Source organism: Manacus vitellinus, unplaced genomic scaffold (assembly GCF_001715985.3).
Source record: "Manacus vitellinus isolate BGI_N305 unplaced genomic scaffold, ASM171598v3 scaffold_37_pilon, whole genome shotgun sequence".
Lineage (NCBI taxonomy): Eukaryota > Metazoa > Chordata > Aves > Passeriformes > Pipridae > Manacus > Manacus vitellinus.
The window spans coordinates 7,317,663-7,337,315 of record NW_021940517.1 but is presented as its reverse complement, the minus strand read 5'-3'; the positions used below and the strand labels follow the sequence as shown (position 1 = coordinate 7,337,315).

At 46.3% G+C, this 19,653-nt stretch overlaps 1 protein-coding gene across 1 annotated transcript in view; it reads right to left on the bottom strand.

Annotated features, from left to right (window-relative positions):
- Positions 1–19,653, bottom strand: part of SLC35F3 (solute carrier family 35 member F3) — a 60,142-nt gene that overhangs the window by 5,759 nt on the left and 34,730 nt on the right. The window contains exons 3-4 of the mRNA XM_029961605.1: positions 7,386–7,605; positions 1,232–1,357 (exon numbers count right to left, since the gene is read on the bottom strand). Coding sequence (XP_029817465.1) covers positions 1,232–1,357; positions 7,386–7,605 — 346 coding nt within the window. The remainder of the gene's footprint in view (positions 1–1,231; positions 1,358–7,385; positions 7,606–19,653) is intronic.

The window sequence follows — 19,653 nt, the reverse complement described above, 5'->3', positions numbered from 1 at the left end:
ACTGAGCCAGACTGTGGAAAGGAAAAGCAGAGTGGCAGCAGCAGTGGCAGTGGCATGCATTGCACAACAAGCTGCTCAGCTCCATCTGTCCTGGCATGCAAGGTGCACTGCAGAGTAACACCCTGCCAGCACTGCCACCACCACCTCCTTGTACATGGGCCCTGGTGGAGCAGCCCTGAGACCCCCATCCCTGCAAGGAGCAGCAGTGTCATGGGAGAGGGGGCAGAGCTAGACTCTAGCCTTGAATAACTCTGCCTGACTGCAGATGATTCCAGAGCCATGGCATTTCTTTGGGTCTGGAGGGTCACATTTCTGGTCTTGCAAGGGAATGTTATTTTAGAGGAAAGAGCTGTACAAAACTTCATGACCTTCCTGATGTAAGACATCATCTGATCTGAAAAAGTGAGCAGAAGGCAATGCAGTACTGTGCTGAGGGGCCCTGGCAGGTGCTTCTCAGTTTGGTTAGTCTCCCTGGACTGCCTCTATTATGGCTGCAGGGCTTTCCTGCCCAATTTCTGTTGGATGAATGGTACGGTGCAATTCATTAGACCAGATGGAGATGTCTATACCTCCTTCTAGTCTACACATCTGAGCCAGAGTGGGTGAACCACACCCTACAAATGCTTATTTCTCAGTGTGGACTGTGACTCTGAGTGCCATGAGCAGCACAGACACAAATGCCTCTCAGGCTGAATGAAATGGTCTGCCCTGCAAAGAAGGCTGCATGTCATCTTACACATAGTGCCGCTCATCTGGCTGGTATGGATGAGGTCTTGATTCATAGGCATGTGCTTTGGACTTTAGGCATGTGATTATTTCCATGATAAGCAATACCAAGCAAGCCCAAAGCAGGCTCCATATGCCACTGAAGGAGGACTGGCAAGGGGAAGTAACAAAGTGACTTGAAAAAGAAGCTAAATCTCTGCAGAGTGAGTGATTAAATCCAGCACCTATAGAAAAGCAGCCTCATTTTTCAAGAATATGGGACATCTGTAAACCCTCCTGTGGACACTGGAGAAGATTATACCCAGGAATTAGGAGTTTTTATCCTAAGTGAGGGCAGACATCAAAACAAGGGAACACCCGAATGCAGCGTTGCATGGCAAAGCTCTCAAAGAAGGGCATATGGCACTGAACTGCACGGAGGTTTGCAAGTATGACAGGAACAGTTAAAGTGAGTGACGAGGGTGACAGGCATCTTTCTAGGGGGGAAAGACCCAGGTGTACTTACCTTGTAGAGAGCAGACATTGAGGCAGAACCCACCACGAGGGCTATCCCAATAACTGAGTGGCTGTGAAACCCATCGGCATATGTCATCATAACTATCCCTGCAATAGCAAATATAGCAGCCACGATCTGGTTGGAGACAAAGAGAGAAAGCAAGAAAGTGTTACTGAACAACCCCCACAATGGAAAACAGGCATGTAGCTTTAAATGTACTTCTGTACTTCTGCATCATCTGCTTATGTAGAAAAATAATAGCAAGCCCCGGCTGATACCCAGGGAGCAAATGCTGCCTGCCCTAGTGGTTTGTCTGGCTGCAGGGAAGCTGCAGACAGAGCTGGAAGGAGTGGCTGTTCTGGGAGTGTGCAGCAGGCCAGACCAGAGGGCTCAGTGTCTCTGACTGAGCTGAAGCAGGGATTTAATCTCTGTCACTGTGCCTCACCATCAGTGGGTCCCTGCAGCCTGTGCATGACAATAATACACAAGTAAGTTATTCCCTGGAGCTTGCAGGAAAGGCTTCAAATCCTGTTGAAGTTTTGGAGAAAAAAGGTGTTAGAAATAAACACAGGAATAAAACTCATGCAACTACTTTCCAGTCTAGATGTGTCATTTCAGAGCAGAAGGTTTATTTAGCCAGCTAGGCACACCGCAATGCCTGAAGGGGATCTCCCAAATGGAAGAAGCATTCATGAAGGCAGGGGACAGGCTGCCCTGATTTAACAGGGTCAGCAAGAGACCCCTGACTTCTCTGGGATTGTGCTGCCAGATGCCTTCAGCCTCCCTGGGTGGTAATTCTGGGGTGAAAAGAGCTTTCTGCCATGCTCATGCTTCCTGGCTCTGCAGTGGTGCGAGGGACACCCTGCTTAGACCACATGCCTTTTGTCTGCATAGTCATGGTGATGCTCCTAAGAAGACTGGTATGTTAGTTTATTTTGACACACAGCTGAGTTAAGTGCCAGCCAACTGTCCCCTCTCCCAGGGTCATACCAGTGTTTTAAGCCTCATTCACAGGCTGCAGCTGTTTACACATCCAAAAGCAAAGGCCTCTTCTCACCTTTCCTGTTCCCTACCAGAGATTCTGGCACTGCAGTTAAGATGCAAGCTGTGTGCCAAGCTCTGCTGCTGCCTGATGAGCAAGATGGTAGCCCCTTTACCAGCTTCAGGTCCCCATTCCAGCAGCACCAGCAGCCTCTTCCCTGAGTTGAGTTGGGGCTGGTGCCAGGGGGCACCTATAAAGCAGATGATCATCCAGCATATCCCTCCTGCACACTGACATCAACACCTTCAATTTCCCCTTACAGAAAAATGCAAACAAAACCGTATCAATTTCTCAACAGGTGTAGCTGTAGAATGGCAGTGTGGCATAAGGCTAGAAAAAAGTCCAAATCAGTGGAAGCTGACACTGCCTGGAAAATACAGCTGCTAATAACATCTCAACAAGAAGGGACTTGAGTCCAGAAATTGCTGTACTGCTGTTCAAGATGCGGCACAAGCACAGTTTCAGCAGGCTATGGAGGGACAGTTTCCCCTAGCTGCTCAGCCCCTTGCACGCCCAAACTGAGGGACAGCAAGTTCTGAAGAATCTGATTTATGACCTGATCAGGAGCCCTGTACAAACTGCACAGGCTGGGTATGCACACCACAGATTTGGAGAGGTTCAGACACAGCATCTTGGCTTGCAGTCCTGTGGCCATCAGGTCTCTCCATGCACAGCTGTGTGGCATCATTTCTAAACTGAAGTTTCATAGAGGTGTAACTGGACCCTATGGTCCTGGACAGGCTTCTCTTTAATGCAGGGAGAGAAACCCTGCCAATTCATGGCTCTACAGCAACATGGGGCTGTTTCAGATAGGCAGCACTGAAAGAGCTCAGCAGTTCTCTCACCAATGTGCTGGTGCTTGTCAAGTAAAGATTCAGACACTCTGCAGGGCTTCAAAGGCATAAGAAAAAAGGTTATTCAATGAGACTAGCATGAGGCAGGTGCAGAAAAAGATGCAGAAAAAGAGATTTGTGTTCACCCAACACATAATTTAGTGAAGGAAAGCTTTGCTCTTGCACGCTGTGGATGTAAAAAGTTTATAAGGATAAACTCATGGAAGAAAAAAAATACATCACTATTAGCTATAGAAACATTGCTTCCATCTCAGGAAGTCCTTGAGCCTCAAATTGCTGGAGGCTGGAAAGTCTCATAAGGAAATATCATTATAGGCTTTTCCTATTTATATAGATTTTTCCGGGTGTCCACAACAGGCAGCTGCTGGAGGCAGGCTTCTGGCGTAGAGGCACCTTTGCTCTGACTCAGTACAGCTTTTTGTAGAGCTGCAAGAGACGTGACTCAGGCCTATCTGAAAGATGGCAACTTTGTATCTCCCTTCAACATCACCCATGCTACAGACCAGATGACAAAGAGTGGAAGATGCAGTGTTTCTTGTAGCATCTGCTTCAGGTGTGGCTGTCTCCTGTCTGTGCTGTATAGGTCTTGTCCAGCCTTCACTGGAGAGCCAGGGGGAACCACAACTGAATGCCAGGCTGTGGCATCCAGCTGGTACCTCCAGGTGCATCAGCGAAGGGAGCCTTCCTCAGCCCCCCAGAGGGTGGCTGTAGTGCCTCTGTGGTGGAAACCTGAAGGACGCATTAATGAACTGCAACATGAAGACTATCCAGTTTTGCTTTTAAAGTCAGAGGCTGATCGACTTCAGAGCACTTTCCAGGAAGCTGTCTCTCTGCCCGGTTGAAAAGGAAGACTACAATTTGGGATTTGATAGTATATTTATTTCCAAATCCCACAGGCAGATGTCCTTGTCTATACGTATTATGTACACAGGAGGCACTTGCAAGCAATGGCTCTCTTGGATCCTGAGCTGTTTTATTCACGGTAGCATGGTCTGAAACACTGAAGTCAAAGATCAAAGCAAATACACGCAGTCTGCAAACAGTTTTGTTGGGGCAGAGGTCCTTGCCTCTTTCATCAAGCATGTCACAACTGTCAGATGGGCTTGGCTTCACCTCTCAGTCCCTTGTTGACATGCCAGGTGTCACATACACCTTCTCCTGAAGCCTTTCAGCCTGCCTATCAAGCACATTGTTAGTGTCAGTGACAGGCTGCTTGCACACAACAGTGCCTGCAGTTCCCTGCAGATGTCTCAGTGCTGCAGGGCTTGCAGAGGCAAAGCTTCAGGCACTCACAGCTTCATTATGTGTGTGTCTTCTCTGACAGCTCACAGCCCAGTTGATCCTTGCTCTGGGCACAGCGAAGGGAAAGGGGGAAAATCGCAACTTCATTACAGGAGACGTAGGCCTTTGCAAATGCCTGAATGGCAAGGATGGGAACTTGTAGCTTGCCCTTACATTTAAATTCCAGTCAAATTGTGATTTAAGTGCCTATAGAGGTAGTAGTTGCACTTCTGAAGGCCAAGTAGAACACTTGTGCTTGCTTAAACCCCACTGAGCTGTTGCCTTTCTCAACTGGCCTCTCCTTCAGCAGGCACGAACAAGGACATCGACATGTGTGATCAGAGCTTTGCTGTGGCACTCTGTCCACCCTGCTGTGCTGGTGTGGGGATGGAACAGGAGCGTGGGAAGGCACTCACAGCAGGACAAGGCACTGTCACCCTTGCAGCCCTTGTCTACCAAACACCCTCTCAAAGGATGCTTCTAGAAGGGTCAGCAGCTTTGACAGAGTGTGGCCCCGAGGGACCACAAGCTTTGGGGCTGGGCTGTGTGCTAGCTTGCAGTCCCCAGGTCACTCCCAGCAAAGCCCTAGCAACTGTCCCTCCTCCTGGTTGACAGTCCCAGGAAGAGGGCTGTGTGTTGGGGTTCATCCCGAGGCTATCCCTCAGCAGTGCCATGCTCACTGCTTATCACATGGGCTGTACAGAAAAGAGAGGAAAGAGGGAAGAAAATTATTCTCTCCCAAGACTCCATGCTATGTCCCTCTGCAGACAGGAGTGCCCCGGCACTCGCTCTGTGCCACACGAAGCTGGGTTGCAGGACTGCTGTACCCTTCCAGTCCCCAGGGACAAGTGCCTCCTCACTCTCATATTGCCAGAGGTCAGGATGCCACAACTGCTCAAGAGTGAATAGCCCCGTCTGCCTGTGAACCCCTTCCCCCTGCACCCAGGTCTCTTGCTGGCCCATCACCTGGGGAGGAGACAGTTGTGTTCCTTCTTGGGTACAAAGGTGGGTTCTCAGGAAGCCCCCCTGGCACCCCTCACCAGTGCCAGGTGCCACATTGAGGGGCTGGAACACATGGCAGGAGCATTACACAGCCCACACTGCTTGGGCCCTTCTGGTTCTCTGTTTCATTGCTACTTTCCCAATGCAGTGCTGATAGGAAATGAAGGACAGCTGGACATGGCTGGGACGACCACTCAGGTCTGCTTCCCTGCTCCTTCCACTCCTTCTGCCCCTTTAAGAAGGGGGGCATCCAGAGCAGGATTCATCCCCCAGGACATGTCACCTGCCATGCCTTCCTGGTAAACTGCTGGAGAGTCTCTGACCATCTTGGCTCTTCAATCACGGCATGCACCCAGGAGAGCAGGAGAAGCATCTCTGCTCCAGCATGGGCATGCCCATGTGGGTATCCCTACACACAGGTTGGCTTCTGCTCCTCCACACCACAGTATTATCCAGTAGTGAGAGTTGGCACATTGAGAATGAGGAGCAAGCTGCAGGTGCAGGACAGCAGTGGTCATCCCTTCATACACTTCCTCTCCTAGTGTCCCACCAGTGCTACAGCTGACAGTGCCATGAGAGAGATGAAGACCACAAAAATAGCTTTTTTTCTTTTTTTTTGATTTATCAAAATGGTCAGCACGTCCAGCTATGATAACAGTGGCACTTCTCTGCCTCCAGGATCATTTCAGGATACCCCTGCACTCAAAAACCAGAGTGAATTTGTTTTCAGCATAGGGCTACCTGGGTAGCGGGGGTGGGTAGACACCAGTTGGCCAGGTTGGGCTTTTGGCAGGTACATTTTGCAAGCATCCCCTGAGCAGCCTTTTGGCTGCCACCACAGAAAGGCTGGCCAAGCTCTCCTGCCAAGTTCTCCTGCCAGTCAGGGAACACTTCCCAAAAAGTTAACTCTCGGTTGCTCCACGCAGCGAGGGCTAACAACCTCTTCTGAGCACTAACAGCATTGCCCAGGTGGGTGAGCAGGGAGGTCCTCAAGTGATGGGCAGGAAATAGGAATTATTACAGTTATTGCTGTAAATATTGATTATTAATTAATATTAACTGGTACAACAAGGCAGGAAGGACACACTGGTGCCTTTTCCTTCCAGTTACTCCTGGCCCTGGAAGGAGCTACTTGGCCCCAGCGCTGGTGGGTTACCCACCTCCACACTCTGCTTCCAGAGGACACCACGTGCTGAGGGATGCCTACATGGCAGCAGGGTTTGCAAGGAGCTGAGGGGTTTTCTGATAAACCCTCTGCATGCGGCTCTGTTGCTGCTGCGGAGCAGGCATTCGCGTGGGGCGCAGGACTAAGGGTGTAAGCAAACATTTGAGGTGCCACCAGGAGAGCAGCCCACAGCTGCTGGCCAGATGCAAGTCCCTATGAGTTGGCATGACAGTGACACATGCACATGTTTTGGCCACAGGTGGGCAAGGGCAGCACAGCTCTCCTCTCCTGTCCACAGCTGCTGCTGACTAACATGGATGCAAAACATAACTGTACTGAAAACATAACTGTACTGCAAACCTGCTGTCACATGTAGAAAGGTGAGAGCCCTGTTAAATTCAGAGGTTGGGACCAGAAATGCATTGTGTGCAGCCATGGTTTTCAGGAATATGCAGTCAGAAATAACTAAGTTTGGTGCCACAGTCTGGAAATAGTCCCTCAGAAGGGGTTGGCAAAGGCCGATACACATCCACAGCAGCATGGAGATAGCACATATCCTTTGTGACACGCTCTGGAGCAAATTACCTTTTTCCTGAAGGAAAATGCACAAGGCACCAGACTGGGGGGAGCCAGGGTCTCCAGGAGCTCACAGGCACCTGGGTAGGCTGCAGGGAAGGACTCATCCTGCTCCACAAGGATTTCTGTGCCCGCTCAGCTGTCTGCATGGGTGCTGCTTGTCTCAGATGGCAGGAGGCAAGGGGTAAAGGGAAGACAGAGGGTGGGGATGAAGAAGGGAGACAGAGATAAGGAGTCACTTACCCTCACTCCCATGAACCTGTCCCTCAGAACGATCCATGAAAGCAAGAACACAAAAGCTTTGTTGCAGCAGAACAACACGGAGACATCCGTAGTGTTTATTTTCTTTATTGCATGTAAGTAAAGGTAGTTTGTGAGTGTCCAAAGAACACCAAAGGGTGCTGCCTTGGTAAAAAACACCTTCAAAGTCAAGCCATTGTCTCCAAAAAATCGACAGCACTCCCTAAAACAAGGAGAGAAAGGCAGTGTTATTACATATGCCACTCACAGTCTGCAGCAAATATATGGCTTTTTTTGCTTTTTTGCTTCTCTTCATTTCCTTTGGGGAAAGAAGGGCACACACCTTAAAGAGGAGAAGAAAAACAAGTTTCAGCTTCTGCTGCAGCAGCCAGCACCTGCGCAGGGTACAAACAGGTGGGGGCTGCAAACGTGGGAGGGACAGCAAAGAAGGAGCAAAGGGAGAGGTGATGACAGGAGATGAAATCTCACTCTCATCATCAGTCCCTTCACAGTGAACATCTTGAAGCAGCAGCATGGAGTCATCCTCCTCCCTTCACCCCTGTGGGCATCAGGATGCTGAGGAGCCAGGGCTGGCAGCAAAGCCTCTAGCTCCCCGCTCCTGCTGCAGCCACGGGAAGCTGGTGCCCATCTGATCTGCTATTGTGGGGCTTGTACACCAGAATGACTATGTGCTGTACAATAAAACTCTCACAAATAATTGTGTCCCCAGGTTTGCTACTGCTGACTGGGAAAACTGATTTTCCTTGGTGCCATAGCACAGCTTGTACCAGGAAGCATTTGATGAAGAGCTGTCCATGAGTAACAGTAGATAAATAGTTATGTGAAGCAAGGCAGGACTGTGATTTAACCTACACTGTAAGCCCAAAACAGTCAGGGATTACTCCAGAAAAACCAACTATCAGCTTGAATATTTTGACAGAACATTTGAATGCAGCTGTTCCTGCTGTCCACCAATTTCCCAGCACAGACACGGGCACATCCAGTGCACGTCTGGAAGGAGAAATCCCCCTCACTGTGTTAAAAGAGAAATTGTCATCAAAGAGTGATCAAACCTACTCCTGTCCCCATTACCAGAAATCCTGCACCTACTGCTCTCACCTACCATCTCAACCTGCTGCTCACTTGCCAATACAGTTTTGTTTGCTGGGATCACCGTGCTTTGCCCACAGAACAGTGGGACTATGGGTGTGGACAACAGCCAGAGAGGCTATAGGGAAAAGCTGATGCAAAGCTTAGATGTGCCCTGGCCCTGTGCATACCCAGGTCATGCCAAGCATGGCTCCTCCTAGGCAAGGAAGCTGCCCTGCAGAGCCACTCATTCCTTACTTTGTGCAATCCTCTCTGTGAGGAGTAAATTCCTACAATTGCTGGGCTGTTCTCAGATAAGGTGGCAGCAGATAGCAAGAAGCTGTGGCATGGCAAGGTGTAATGCCGTATTTTTGAGATAAATCTTCCTGCATTATTTTTCTTGATTCTGCCATCATGAGCTAGTGCTCCACTGTAATCACAGCAACTGGTTTAAAAAAAAAAGGCATTAGCCAAGGCAACAGCCAAGGTCTGTGTAAGAATGAAATGGAAATGTCAAAGGAAGGATACTGAAAGAGAAATGTACTGGCTTAATTGCTGCAGCAGCAATACAGAAAAGTTTGCTTCCACCCAGAAGTGTTCATATCCATGTTCACAGACAATCTGAAGGCTCATGACTTAAATAAACAGCGGGATTACACTGTGGGGAGGAGGTCTACATGCAAACTGAGAGCACTGCAGCCTGGTTACATGTGGCTCTTAAGAAGCATTTCCAGTGTGATGTTCTGCAGTGGATGTGGCTGCCATGGGGTGTTGTTGAGGTGGCTGCCGCAGAAAACATCTTTGCTGTATGTCAGGGTAGATGGAATGGTGAAGAAGAGAAAGAGGGGCAGAAACTTGGCCTGGTCGCACTTCTCTTTCTCAGGATGCCAACTGGGAGCAGAAGCGGCTGCCTGGCTTTCAGGGCAACCTATTCCATGGGCAGACAGCAATGGGGGCAGATGAAAACTTGCTTGTAGGTATAAAAATAAAGCAGTGGGAAACACACAGCACAAGGTGAACCCACCTTGCTGTGGCACAAACCCCCAAGCAGGGCTTAGCGAGTCCTGACCAGCACTGGCTGGACTGCAGTCCTCTCTCCCAGATGGGGATTCTGGTCCCCTGTTGTTTGTCACAGGGTGCCCTGTCAACTTGGCCTGAAGGAAATGAGTAGTGTCACTTGGGAACAGCATGTAGCTGCTATGGAACTACAGGAACCATAGTCCTGGAGTGAAAGATGCTACAGAAAAGCCTAAAGCACAGCGATCTTTCTGTGTTTTTACTCTAAACTGTTTGCTGGTTTTGTTAATCTTTTGTGTACTAGTTCTTGTTCTTCCTCATACTCTTTTTATTGTGTATCTTCATTAGTCCAGCAAATGGTAAATTAGCTCTACCTGATTAGACCTGTCTCCAGCACAATACTAGCAAAATAACTCTGTCATTGGAACCAAGCATCTGCAGTGAAGTATATCAGAAGTTGTCAGTGCCAAAATGGCATGCTACGTAAGAATTAATCATATTGAAAGCAGGTGTTGCAGTCAAATGAAACTTGCAAATAAAATATGACAGTAAAGCTCCATTTTCCCCCTATCGAGTTCTCAATTATATATTTAACACTATAATATCTTCCACTGCCTGTTTTGTTTTTGACCATTGCTAGGTGGTTGGGATGTTTCTCCACTGCTTTGAACCTCATACAAAACAAAAGAATGCATAAAATTCTGCCAATACTACTAGAAGGAATGCTTTTTGCCCCTATATTGAAAAACCAAATCCCACCAATGAAAGGCAAAGGTAGACAAGAACCAGACAAAGTACCCATAGTACTCACGTCAGGGGTTTGGTCTCTTGACACTTCCTGCAGAACAAACCTATGCCAGAAAGGTTAGTAAGCCATTGAATCTGCCATTACATCTTTGGAAAAGATGCAGCAAAGTAGAAAATTTCTGGGAGGAATACACATCCTAAGGGAATACTTTGTACAGGCCAGTTATTTCTCCTTTCCAGACTGTTAACATTTGTTAGAATTTTTTCATTGTCTCAGTGCTCATACTGTAGCCTTCTCCTTCAAACCAGGTTTGGATCTGCTGTTGGTCTTAGCGGGTGATATTTTTATTTTGTAGACTATGCTTCTTACTTTGACCTTGCAAGGTCTGTACCTGCAAATTGAATTTAGCTAAATTGCTCCTAATTTTCAGCAGAGTGAGCATCATCTCCCTGGAGCACAGCAAAGCCACCACTGTGCCAGTGAGTCTGTCTTCTTGATTAGAGATTGGCAGGCAAAACATGTTTTTCTAATCCCTGCACCAATTAGGGCAGCATGGATAAATAATCTGCAGATGTGCAACAGTCTTACATTTTCTGTTCAGTGTACAAAAAAAAAAAAAAAAAGACATGGACTAAAATGTCATGCCATGTCTTTTGGGAGGACTCACAAGCCAGTTGTAGCAAAGAAGACAGACAAGATGCCCTGGCTGCAATAAGAGGGAAGGAAACTAAACTCAAGTTTAATTCCTCCCAGTGAAAAAAAATTCAAGGACTTTTTTTGTAATTCATCCTGTTAGGGCCACAGTATCTCTCATGCATTAAGTTCACAAGGGGAAGTAGGTATGAGTGCTGCATAGGCAAAAAACACAAGTTAATCCAATATATTCCTCAAAAATGCTCTCCAGGAAAGTATATGATGTGTTTCCCAGAAAATAGGATCATGCCTCCAGCTCCGCTTCCCTCATGCTTGAGCCACTGCTGACCCAAAGGGCAGTCATTACAAAATCAGCCTCTCAGGTGGATATACTTCAAAGCAGTGCAAGCAAAGGGTGAGTTTATGAAACTCACTTTACAGATGTGCAAGCTGTGGCATGGAAAGGCGAAGTCCCTGTGAGGGCCACCTGTTGGTTGCACCTTCAGAGAGCTGGGGATTTGCTTTTCCTGCAAGTTTATTTTATAGCCAGCTCCTGTTACTTATCAAGACAGTCCTGGAGCGCCTTTTTCCTGAGTCACCACAGGTTCACATGCCAGAAGAACAGTTGCACGGAGGCTCCTGTGGTGTGTCCCAGATCATAAAAGGCTGTGAATAAATCTGCTAGCCTCAGCACTTTGGAGAGAGCTGCCCAGGACTCCTGACATGGCTTTTATTGCCCTGCTGGTCTGAGGCTCCTGCAACAAAACCTGTATACTACTGCTTCCAGCTTTCCTCAGGAGACTGCTTCCCAGTGCTGGGAGGGCACAAGCATCTCCTCAGCTTCCATGTGGCAGAGGTCTGAGACCTGTCCTGGGTGTGCTGGTGCCCTTTACCTGCCCTGCTGCCCGCACTGCTACTGAGGAATGCCCCAACCCGTGGCCAAGGACCTGTCACTCCTCAGACATGTACTCCAGTCTGTCTGTACTGGGGACTGAACTAGGGCTGAAGACTCTGGCCCTTCAGTCTCTCTTTCCCTACTTAATGAGAAATGGCAGCCCTGCAGCCTGGGAGGTAACATCAGCCCTGGTGACAGCATTGGTTTCTGGAGTTGGAGGCAAGCGCTGTCTTATCGAAAATACTCTAGTGGCTTTTTAATACCCATCGTCCCACACGGATTTTTCTGTAAGCATGTTATTAAATGCAAGAAATTGCTATAGAAGCCAATCAAGCATCCAGCTGCTACTTTTAAATGTCTGCATCTGCGACTGACCATTACTAGTTTCTACATTTGGTTTGGGGCTAATGTTCTGCCTTTAAACTTTATCTCTTCCAGCTCATTTGCAGAAAATGTATTCTGATAGGCAATGGAATGAGAAAATTGTCTTCTCTTGAATGGAACAAAAAAATCTCCAGACTGAACTTCTCAGAACTAGAGAGACAGAAGCAATTGGTTTTGCTCAGCACTGCACACATGCCAAACTAGGCGTTTGCACAATAAATGGTCCCAGGAAATGAGATTTACATAATACACCAGAATGGCTCCAAAAGAAGCAAATCATAAAAATCTTACAAACCACCTGAATACACATTTTTGAGACAAGTCTTAGCACAGACTCAGAAGTCTTAATGAGAAACTGTTTAGACTAACATTTAAATTAAAAAAAAGTTTAAAAGAACAAGACCAAACCACAGAGAAGACACATATACTGTAAACTGCCTTAGCAAAACACCATGGTAGTTTTGGGCTGCAGAAGCAAAGGAAATGACTGCAGCTTCTCCTGCAGGGTGATCCTCCATCCCACAGTTTGCTGCGCCTGGGGCACTAAACCTGTTCGGTTTGCATCTGCCATTTCCACTGAAGGCTGCAGGAAGTGGATTGCTTTAGGATGACTATTTCATTTAATTTTTACGCATGAACACACTGTAGTTTTGCATCTAAGTTGTTTCTTTTTGTGGGTGCAGAACCACCAGCCATCTCAGATGGGACATTGGGAAAAGCTCAGGGAGAAGGTAAAGTCAAGCAGCAGCAGTACTGCGCTGCTGACACTTTAGAGGAACAGCAGTGGCTGTAGCAGTGTGAGCAGACATTGCAGCAGATTTCCTGCAGAGTCACACCTGTCCATGAGCACCACGACAAGCTGAGCTCACTCTGGAGTGTGTTATCACAGCAGTCAGGTGGTCCCACTGAAGTCGTGCCTTCAGATTGCTGCATGGGGCAGGCTAGCATTTGTGGGTCTTGGGTCCAGCCAGAGGCAATGTGCCATTCTGGAGAATGCAGGAAGTATTTCTGGCAAGAAGAAGCTTTTAATGTGACAACATGGACTCAGTGATCAGACAGCTGAAGTTATGCATTATACGTTTTCTGCCTTTACATCCTAGAGGTACACAGACCCTGAAGTGCTTTATACTCTGCTAGACAACTGGCATTATACAAATAAAATGTAAGACTGTTGCTATGTGCAAGCCCCAAACACCCACAGATGAGGCAGGCATCACACCTGAACAGAGATGAGCTTTTTAGTTACACTCAAAGACTTTTTTGTGGAACACCTTGTTACTGAGCCCATGAGGAAACACAATCCTTGACTTAGTCTTGTGTAGCACTCAGGATTGGCCTCAAATCTTCATCAGAGCCCACCAGAGCAGTGGCCAGGAGGTACTTAGGCTGGACATTCCCCTCCACAGCAGTAGTGCCTGAAGCTGAAAAGGGGCAGCAAGGGGAATGAAAGCTTCACAGGTGACTGGGGATTACTGGCGTGCAAGCCAGTGGGACTGGTGCAAGCAGAGGGACAGTTCCTCCTGGTGTCTGGGGCAGGGCTGAAGGATGAGCTGGACAGAACTGATTCGTTGGCACAGTGGGGTGTGATGGAGGAAGAGTATGCCAGTACCCACCACCATGGCCAAACAAAGTACAGAGAGAGGACCATTAACTCCAACAGCACCAGGTACAGCCAAGCACAGGCAGCCACAACAGGGTGTGAGGAGCAATCCTTAGGGAATTATGAAGCAAGCTGAGAAAATGAGGAGCAGCAAGTCACCAGACAGTATTTACTCAAGAGTTCAAAAAAGCTCAAGAATGAAAGAGGGAATTCCTAATGAGGATCTGTAACTCTGCCCTTACAATAGCCTTCCTGCCCAAAGCAAATATCACACTGATTCTTTAAATCTAATTTGTGCTGTGACTGTGGCTGGCCATCAAATTTTAGGATGACCATTGCTGATTAAAAGCCGTGCTACATTACCTCTTCTTCCTCCTGGATTCATCAAGGAGTGATGAGGACAGAGAATGTGCAGTTCAAGGAGCAGGCTTACACAGCCACGGTGTTTCAGGCACTTGCAAGAATTTTCATCCCAGCAGACTGGCTGGTGAGCAGGTGTCCTCAAAGTGTGACCCCAGCAGGAACACTTCTGCTTGGACCATGCACCTAATGACTGCCACCATCCTCAAAAACAGGATTCTGACTGCTTCTGGCAACTGAGTGCTGATGAATTCAGACCTTCCTGAGGATCTCCTGCTTTACCAGTCAGGTGGAAGTGGCCTGGGGCTGCTGAGTCTCCAGAGGGACTGTTCCCCTGGAGGATCTTACTCCTCACTTTTTTTTATCCTGTGTAGTTGGGATTGGAAAAACCCTTAAGGCTCTGCCTGCCTTCCTGCCTGCAGGGAAAGCCTCTCACTTCTGCAGGTGCAGTTTCTTGTGGGCAGGCAGCAGTGCAGCAGCTGCCCATTGGCAGCACCAACCCAACATCCCCAGTGCACTGGGTCCAGACAGGGGAACACACCCCAGCCCTTGGGAAGGGCACCCCAACTGCTTCAGGGCCTCTTTCCTTGCCCAGTGCAGGTGGGTGTTCCACTGAAAAGCTGGGGCTGTGTTTTGGGTGGCTTGGGAGATGCAATGGCACCTAAGTCACACCTAACCTGTGTCCTGCATGAATGGGTTTGCTAATGCTGGCCTTTAAAAGGTTAGTTAATAAAAATTTTTTGGGAGAAAAAGCAAACCACAAACCCACACTGTTTTTAATATAACTCAAGTAGAGTTATTCCACTGCAGGTCCCAGCAGTTTGGAAGGCACTTTAAGCAACACTACACTTCAGTTACTGAAAAGGTGAAAAGCCTCCCAGGAAAAGCACTGCAAAGAGTGTCAGGGGGTCTCTGGTGATGGTCTATCACAATTTCCCAGTGTGAGCTTGGACAAGTCCCCCAGACAGCCTGTCCCTCCTCAGCTCAGTAGTGGGGTATGAGGGTACAGACTCTGTTATTTCCCAGGGCTGTGTTGAGGTAAATGCAGTCAAGCATTTGTGCAGCATTCAGTGTGTGGTGAGGGACAGCATATACAAACTGAGGCAGAGAAAACCTAAACATTAAGCTCTCAAGGCTTTGACTGCCGGAGTCAACATGATCACTGCTCTCCGTCATCATGCAAAATTTCCATTGACGTCAGTGGATGTTTTGGGTGTGAAAGGCCTGCAGAGTCTGAAACTGTGCAGCCATCGCTTGTGGATATCTTAAGCTTGGCCTGATGTGATTTATATCCAACTTGTCCTCTTCAGCTGTGACCTGAACCACTTACTACTTTTTGGAATAGTCAAAATGAAACTTTCAGGAGAAGCTGGCCAGCTGGCCTCCTGTGAATTGGATTTTTGTAGTGGTTGGTATAGGCAGACAAAAAAAGCATGCAAGAATAAAATGCTTTTCTCATAGCTGCTGTCTTGGTTTCTGGTAATGGGGTTTTTTCACTCTGCTGATATAGCAGCATGGTGCCGATAGGAGGGGGAACAGTGTTGTTGTCTTGGGAGAAGGAAGGAACAAGACAAGAGGCAATACAAGGAGGAGATAAATGTCTCAGTGATAAAACTGGCTACACAAACACCTGAGAGAGCTGTTTCTGAAACACATATATATATGCTGGAACATGTATCTAGAATACATGCGCACACACACACACACACACACACATATATACACCCTCACATACACATGTAATTTGGACCTTTATGCCTGTGGATTGCCAGAGAGACTTTGCATAGAGATATAGTTCCAGATGGAAAAAGCCCTGCCAGTCCTTCCTGCTGGCAGTGCCAGCCTTGGGCCATGGGCATAATCTATTTGTTCTGTAAATCCTCACTACATCATAAATCAACTTCATAGCTAAGTACTAATTGTTCAGCACCATAACAGGATACTGTTCGCAGAGGACAGCTGGGAACAAGAAGGCATGTGAGTCAGGAGATACCAAAAGAGACACCATCAACTTGGCAGCTAGTCTATGAAAAGAAAGTAAGTTATACAAAAAAAGAAAGCTGAGAGTTCACTGACATAACAGAGAAGATGACATTTACAACGCACAAGTTGCCCCTAGATGCATTAAGTAAACGGGATACAGAAGGGAAATAATCTTTTCATTTTTAGAGTACCTCCTCTCAAGAACAGGTGAATCTTTTCTGTTTGAAGTTTGTTTGTCTTCTTAGTTGCACTGCTGGTGTTCATTTAGCAAGAAACCAGAGCACCCTCTGCCCTGTACTCCCTTACTCTGTCCTTCAGCAATACCATCCCAATCCCAGACACAGCAGCACAGCAAGCGGAGTGAGGCAGTCTCTGTGATGGCATCTACCCTCATCCCAGAGCCTGACAGAACAGCACCCTTCAGAGTGCTATTCAAAAAGCACCCTGTGAGAGATTAAGAAACTCAGAAGTCCTATGTCACATGAGGTGAAGAAGTACAGCTAATGAGTTTGGTGCCAAAAGGGGAGTGTTAGAAAATATGAGGTTCAGCACTTGTGAGATTCAAATTTTTAAAGAACTTTACTTGTTTTGACTTTTCTCCCAATAGGTTAGTCCTTCAGAAAACATGTTCTATGATACGTTGCTGTTGCTGGTTGTATTAAATCTGTACGACACCTTAGAAAAAATAGCAAAATCAGAGCAATAGGTAACAAAAATTGAATGTTTTCCTTTGTGCTACTGGAACACTCAGGTCACTCAAGTAGCGTACAATAACTGAGAATGGTTTGAAAATGAATTACTTGTTGTCCAAGAGAAACAGAAAATTTTTGGCTCCCCATATAAGCACTTTGTTGTTTGAACAGTAAACATGCAGATTAAAAAGTACTGACACCCACTGTATTTTTGAACAACTGGATAGTGCAGAAATGGAGCCACAGTAGGAGAAACTCCAAGAGACTGTACTCATGAAGAGTTAGGCAGACATAAATGCAGTGAAGGGCTGTGGGAACTTGTGTGGTTTGGATTTTTGAGGGGAACATCTCCTCTACAATGTTGTTCTAAAAATGTTGGTTGGAAAGTTGTATGACAAGGTGCACAAAAAGTTGTACATGTTTATTTTCATTCAATTTGAAGTGAAACAAAATGCTTACTCACTGAATCAGAAACTTCTGAAGAAGGAATGGGTTAAGAAAAAAACTTAGAAAAATACTGACAGAAGATTTGAAATTGTTTCATTTGAAAAATTTAAGTGAAATTCACCTTTTTAATTCCAAATGCATATTAACTAAATCTATAGTGGAAAATAATGGAAGTCATCAAAATCAGCACAAAATTATAAAAAATAATAGGCAAGAATGTATTGTAGTTGAAAGGTGGTTTTATTTTCATTTCCCATCTCTGTATGCTCTTAGATTTTGCCCTTCATCCATTTGGAACAAGATTGCTTTTAAAATTTCAAAATGCCTCCTAAAAAAACAACCTTTATATTATCCCTTAACAACTCTTCAATGTGACTGCATAAAAGGCACTGCTGAGCCAAGCTTCACAGCCAAAAAAGAACTTTGAAGAAAGGTAGGAGAGTTTTTTTCCTCCATAACCTTGCAATATAGATTATAGTTATCTTCATAAGTAAGACCCTTGGTAAAAAATATTAAAAGAAACAATAAACCTGACCATGCACATGCCAGTCCAGGAGCCTCATCTCTAAGGAATTTTCTCCTCTCTACTTTTCAGAGTTACAAAGGAATCTGTAAAATTACATGCAGTATTACACAAGGATCCTATGTAAAAGCAAAACCTTCTCTGAAGACTCAAGACATAAGAGTACAGAGCATCAACTTCATTTTCTTTCTGAGCATCAGAGGCAGGTCCAGAGGATGGATACAAACCACATTTGTCTTTCAGTCTTCTTGCACTCTGAGGGGTCTACATCTTCATGGTTCTTCTTCCAAGCTCTTTTTATGCAAATAGATTGATGAGGCATGCATTCTTACATGGTTCAGAGGATGAATCTCAGTTTCATGCTCCATCATTCTGAAGGCCATGAGCTTTCCTCCTTAATACACTCCAAAGAAAAGGAGGATACTGAGTTATCACAGAGCAGCTCCAGGAACATGATTTGTGTCTGCTTTTGCAGCTCAGAAAATTTCCAGCTCCTTCCATCATCTCCTTGCAACTTCCCAGACACTCTAGGTGAAAAGCCCTTGAGGTTTCAGAATTCTGGAAGTACTGTTGCCTTTCCTCCTCCGCTGAAGCCAGCAGCCTCCATTTCCAAAGGAGCTACTGCTGATTCTTTCCTTGAGAGATGTGTCATTTGCACGGGAGAAAGGGCTGCCTATGGGCTGGGTATGCACAGAGTGGAAAAGGTAGCTCCAGGGATATGCTATTAGAAAACACATGCCCATATGTATCTTCTCTGGGATGTGGACACTGACAAGAGAGCTATGAAGCAACTCATAAACAGCAACAGATGCAGATATTCCCCAATAGTGGCAGGAATGACAAATTTCAAGAGAGCCTTGCCTGCTGATGCTGTTGTGAACTTAGGGTCCAGAAGCAGGAGAAACAGCAAACAAATGCCACTGATTCAAAGAACTGCACCGCCTCTGTTATTGTTGCACTGGTCGGATCACGTCTCTAAAACAGGTGTCAGCTGCCAAAGCTATTAAGTCTTATGCTCATCTGAATTCCAGAATGGTGTAGCTTTATTTACCTCTCTGGTTTCTATTGAAAGTGTGGAGCGGCACATATTGGGTTACCCCTGTGCCTCAACTGTTGGGTATTAGAGAAGCCACATTTGGCATTGCCATTTCTTCCAGATGTTGTCAATGTCCCATTCTGGACTTCTCAGCTGACATCCTCATTTGACAGAAAATAAGAACTAAAATACCTAATGGGGTTATTAGCCCTCAATTGCTTCATTCAAGATGAAGTAAAGCAGGCACGATGTTAAAAGGAACAGAGAAGAAAAGTAAGAGAAAAGAGAAAGATCAGATAGAAATTGATTTATTCTACAAGTAAACAAAAAGTTTAGGGCACTGAGGTGATTATACTGCTTAGAGGTTATAAAAAAAATGAAATCTCTTTGAAGTCCCTGGAAAGACCAAAATGAGAACAGGGTGAGACATACTCAAGAAGTAGAAGGAAACAGAACTTAGGGTGGTTTCAGATCTGCCACATGTGAAAACCAGACTTGAAGCTGAGATGGTGAAGTAAAATGGTACTTGTGACTAAAAATTGCTGGAAGCCATGAGAGTTCCTCTGAACAGGATGCTAACCATTATTATTTATGTGTTTGGATGGGAAACACAGCTGTTCTTCAGAGGCGAGGCAGAAATTTGTTTTGAATCTAAAGCCTTTCACAGATACTATGCTTATCTGTGTGTTTTAAAATGTTAAATTATTTATATAAAATATTTTATATTTTTAAGGTTTTACTCTTACAAGGTAAGAGGCAGGGAAGCACCAAAATTCTCTGGCCAGGATCTGGTGCCACAGAAGTAGGAAAATGCAAAGCAGTTGGGTCTTGTCATGGCTGTGCATGTGTGGGGGGAATGTCAGT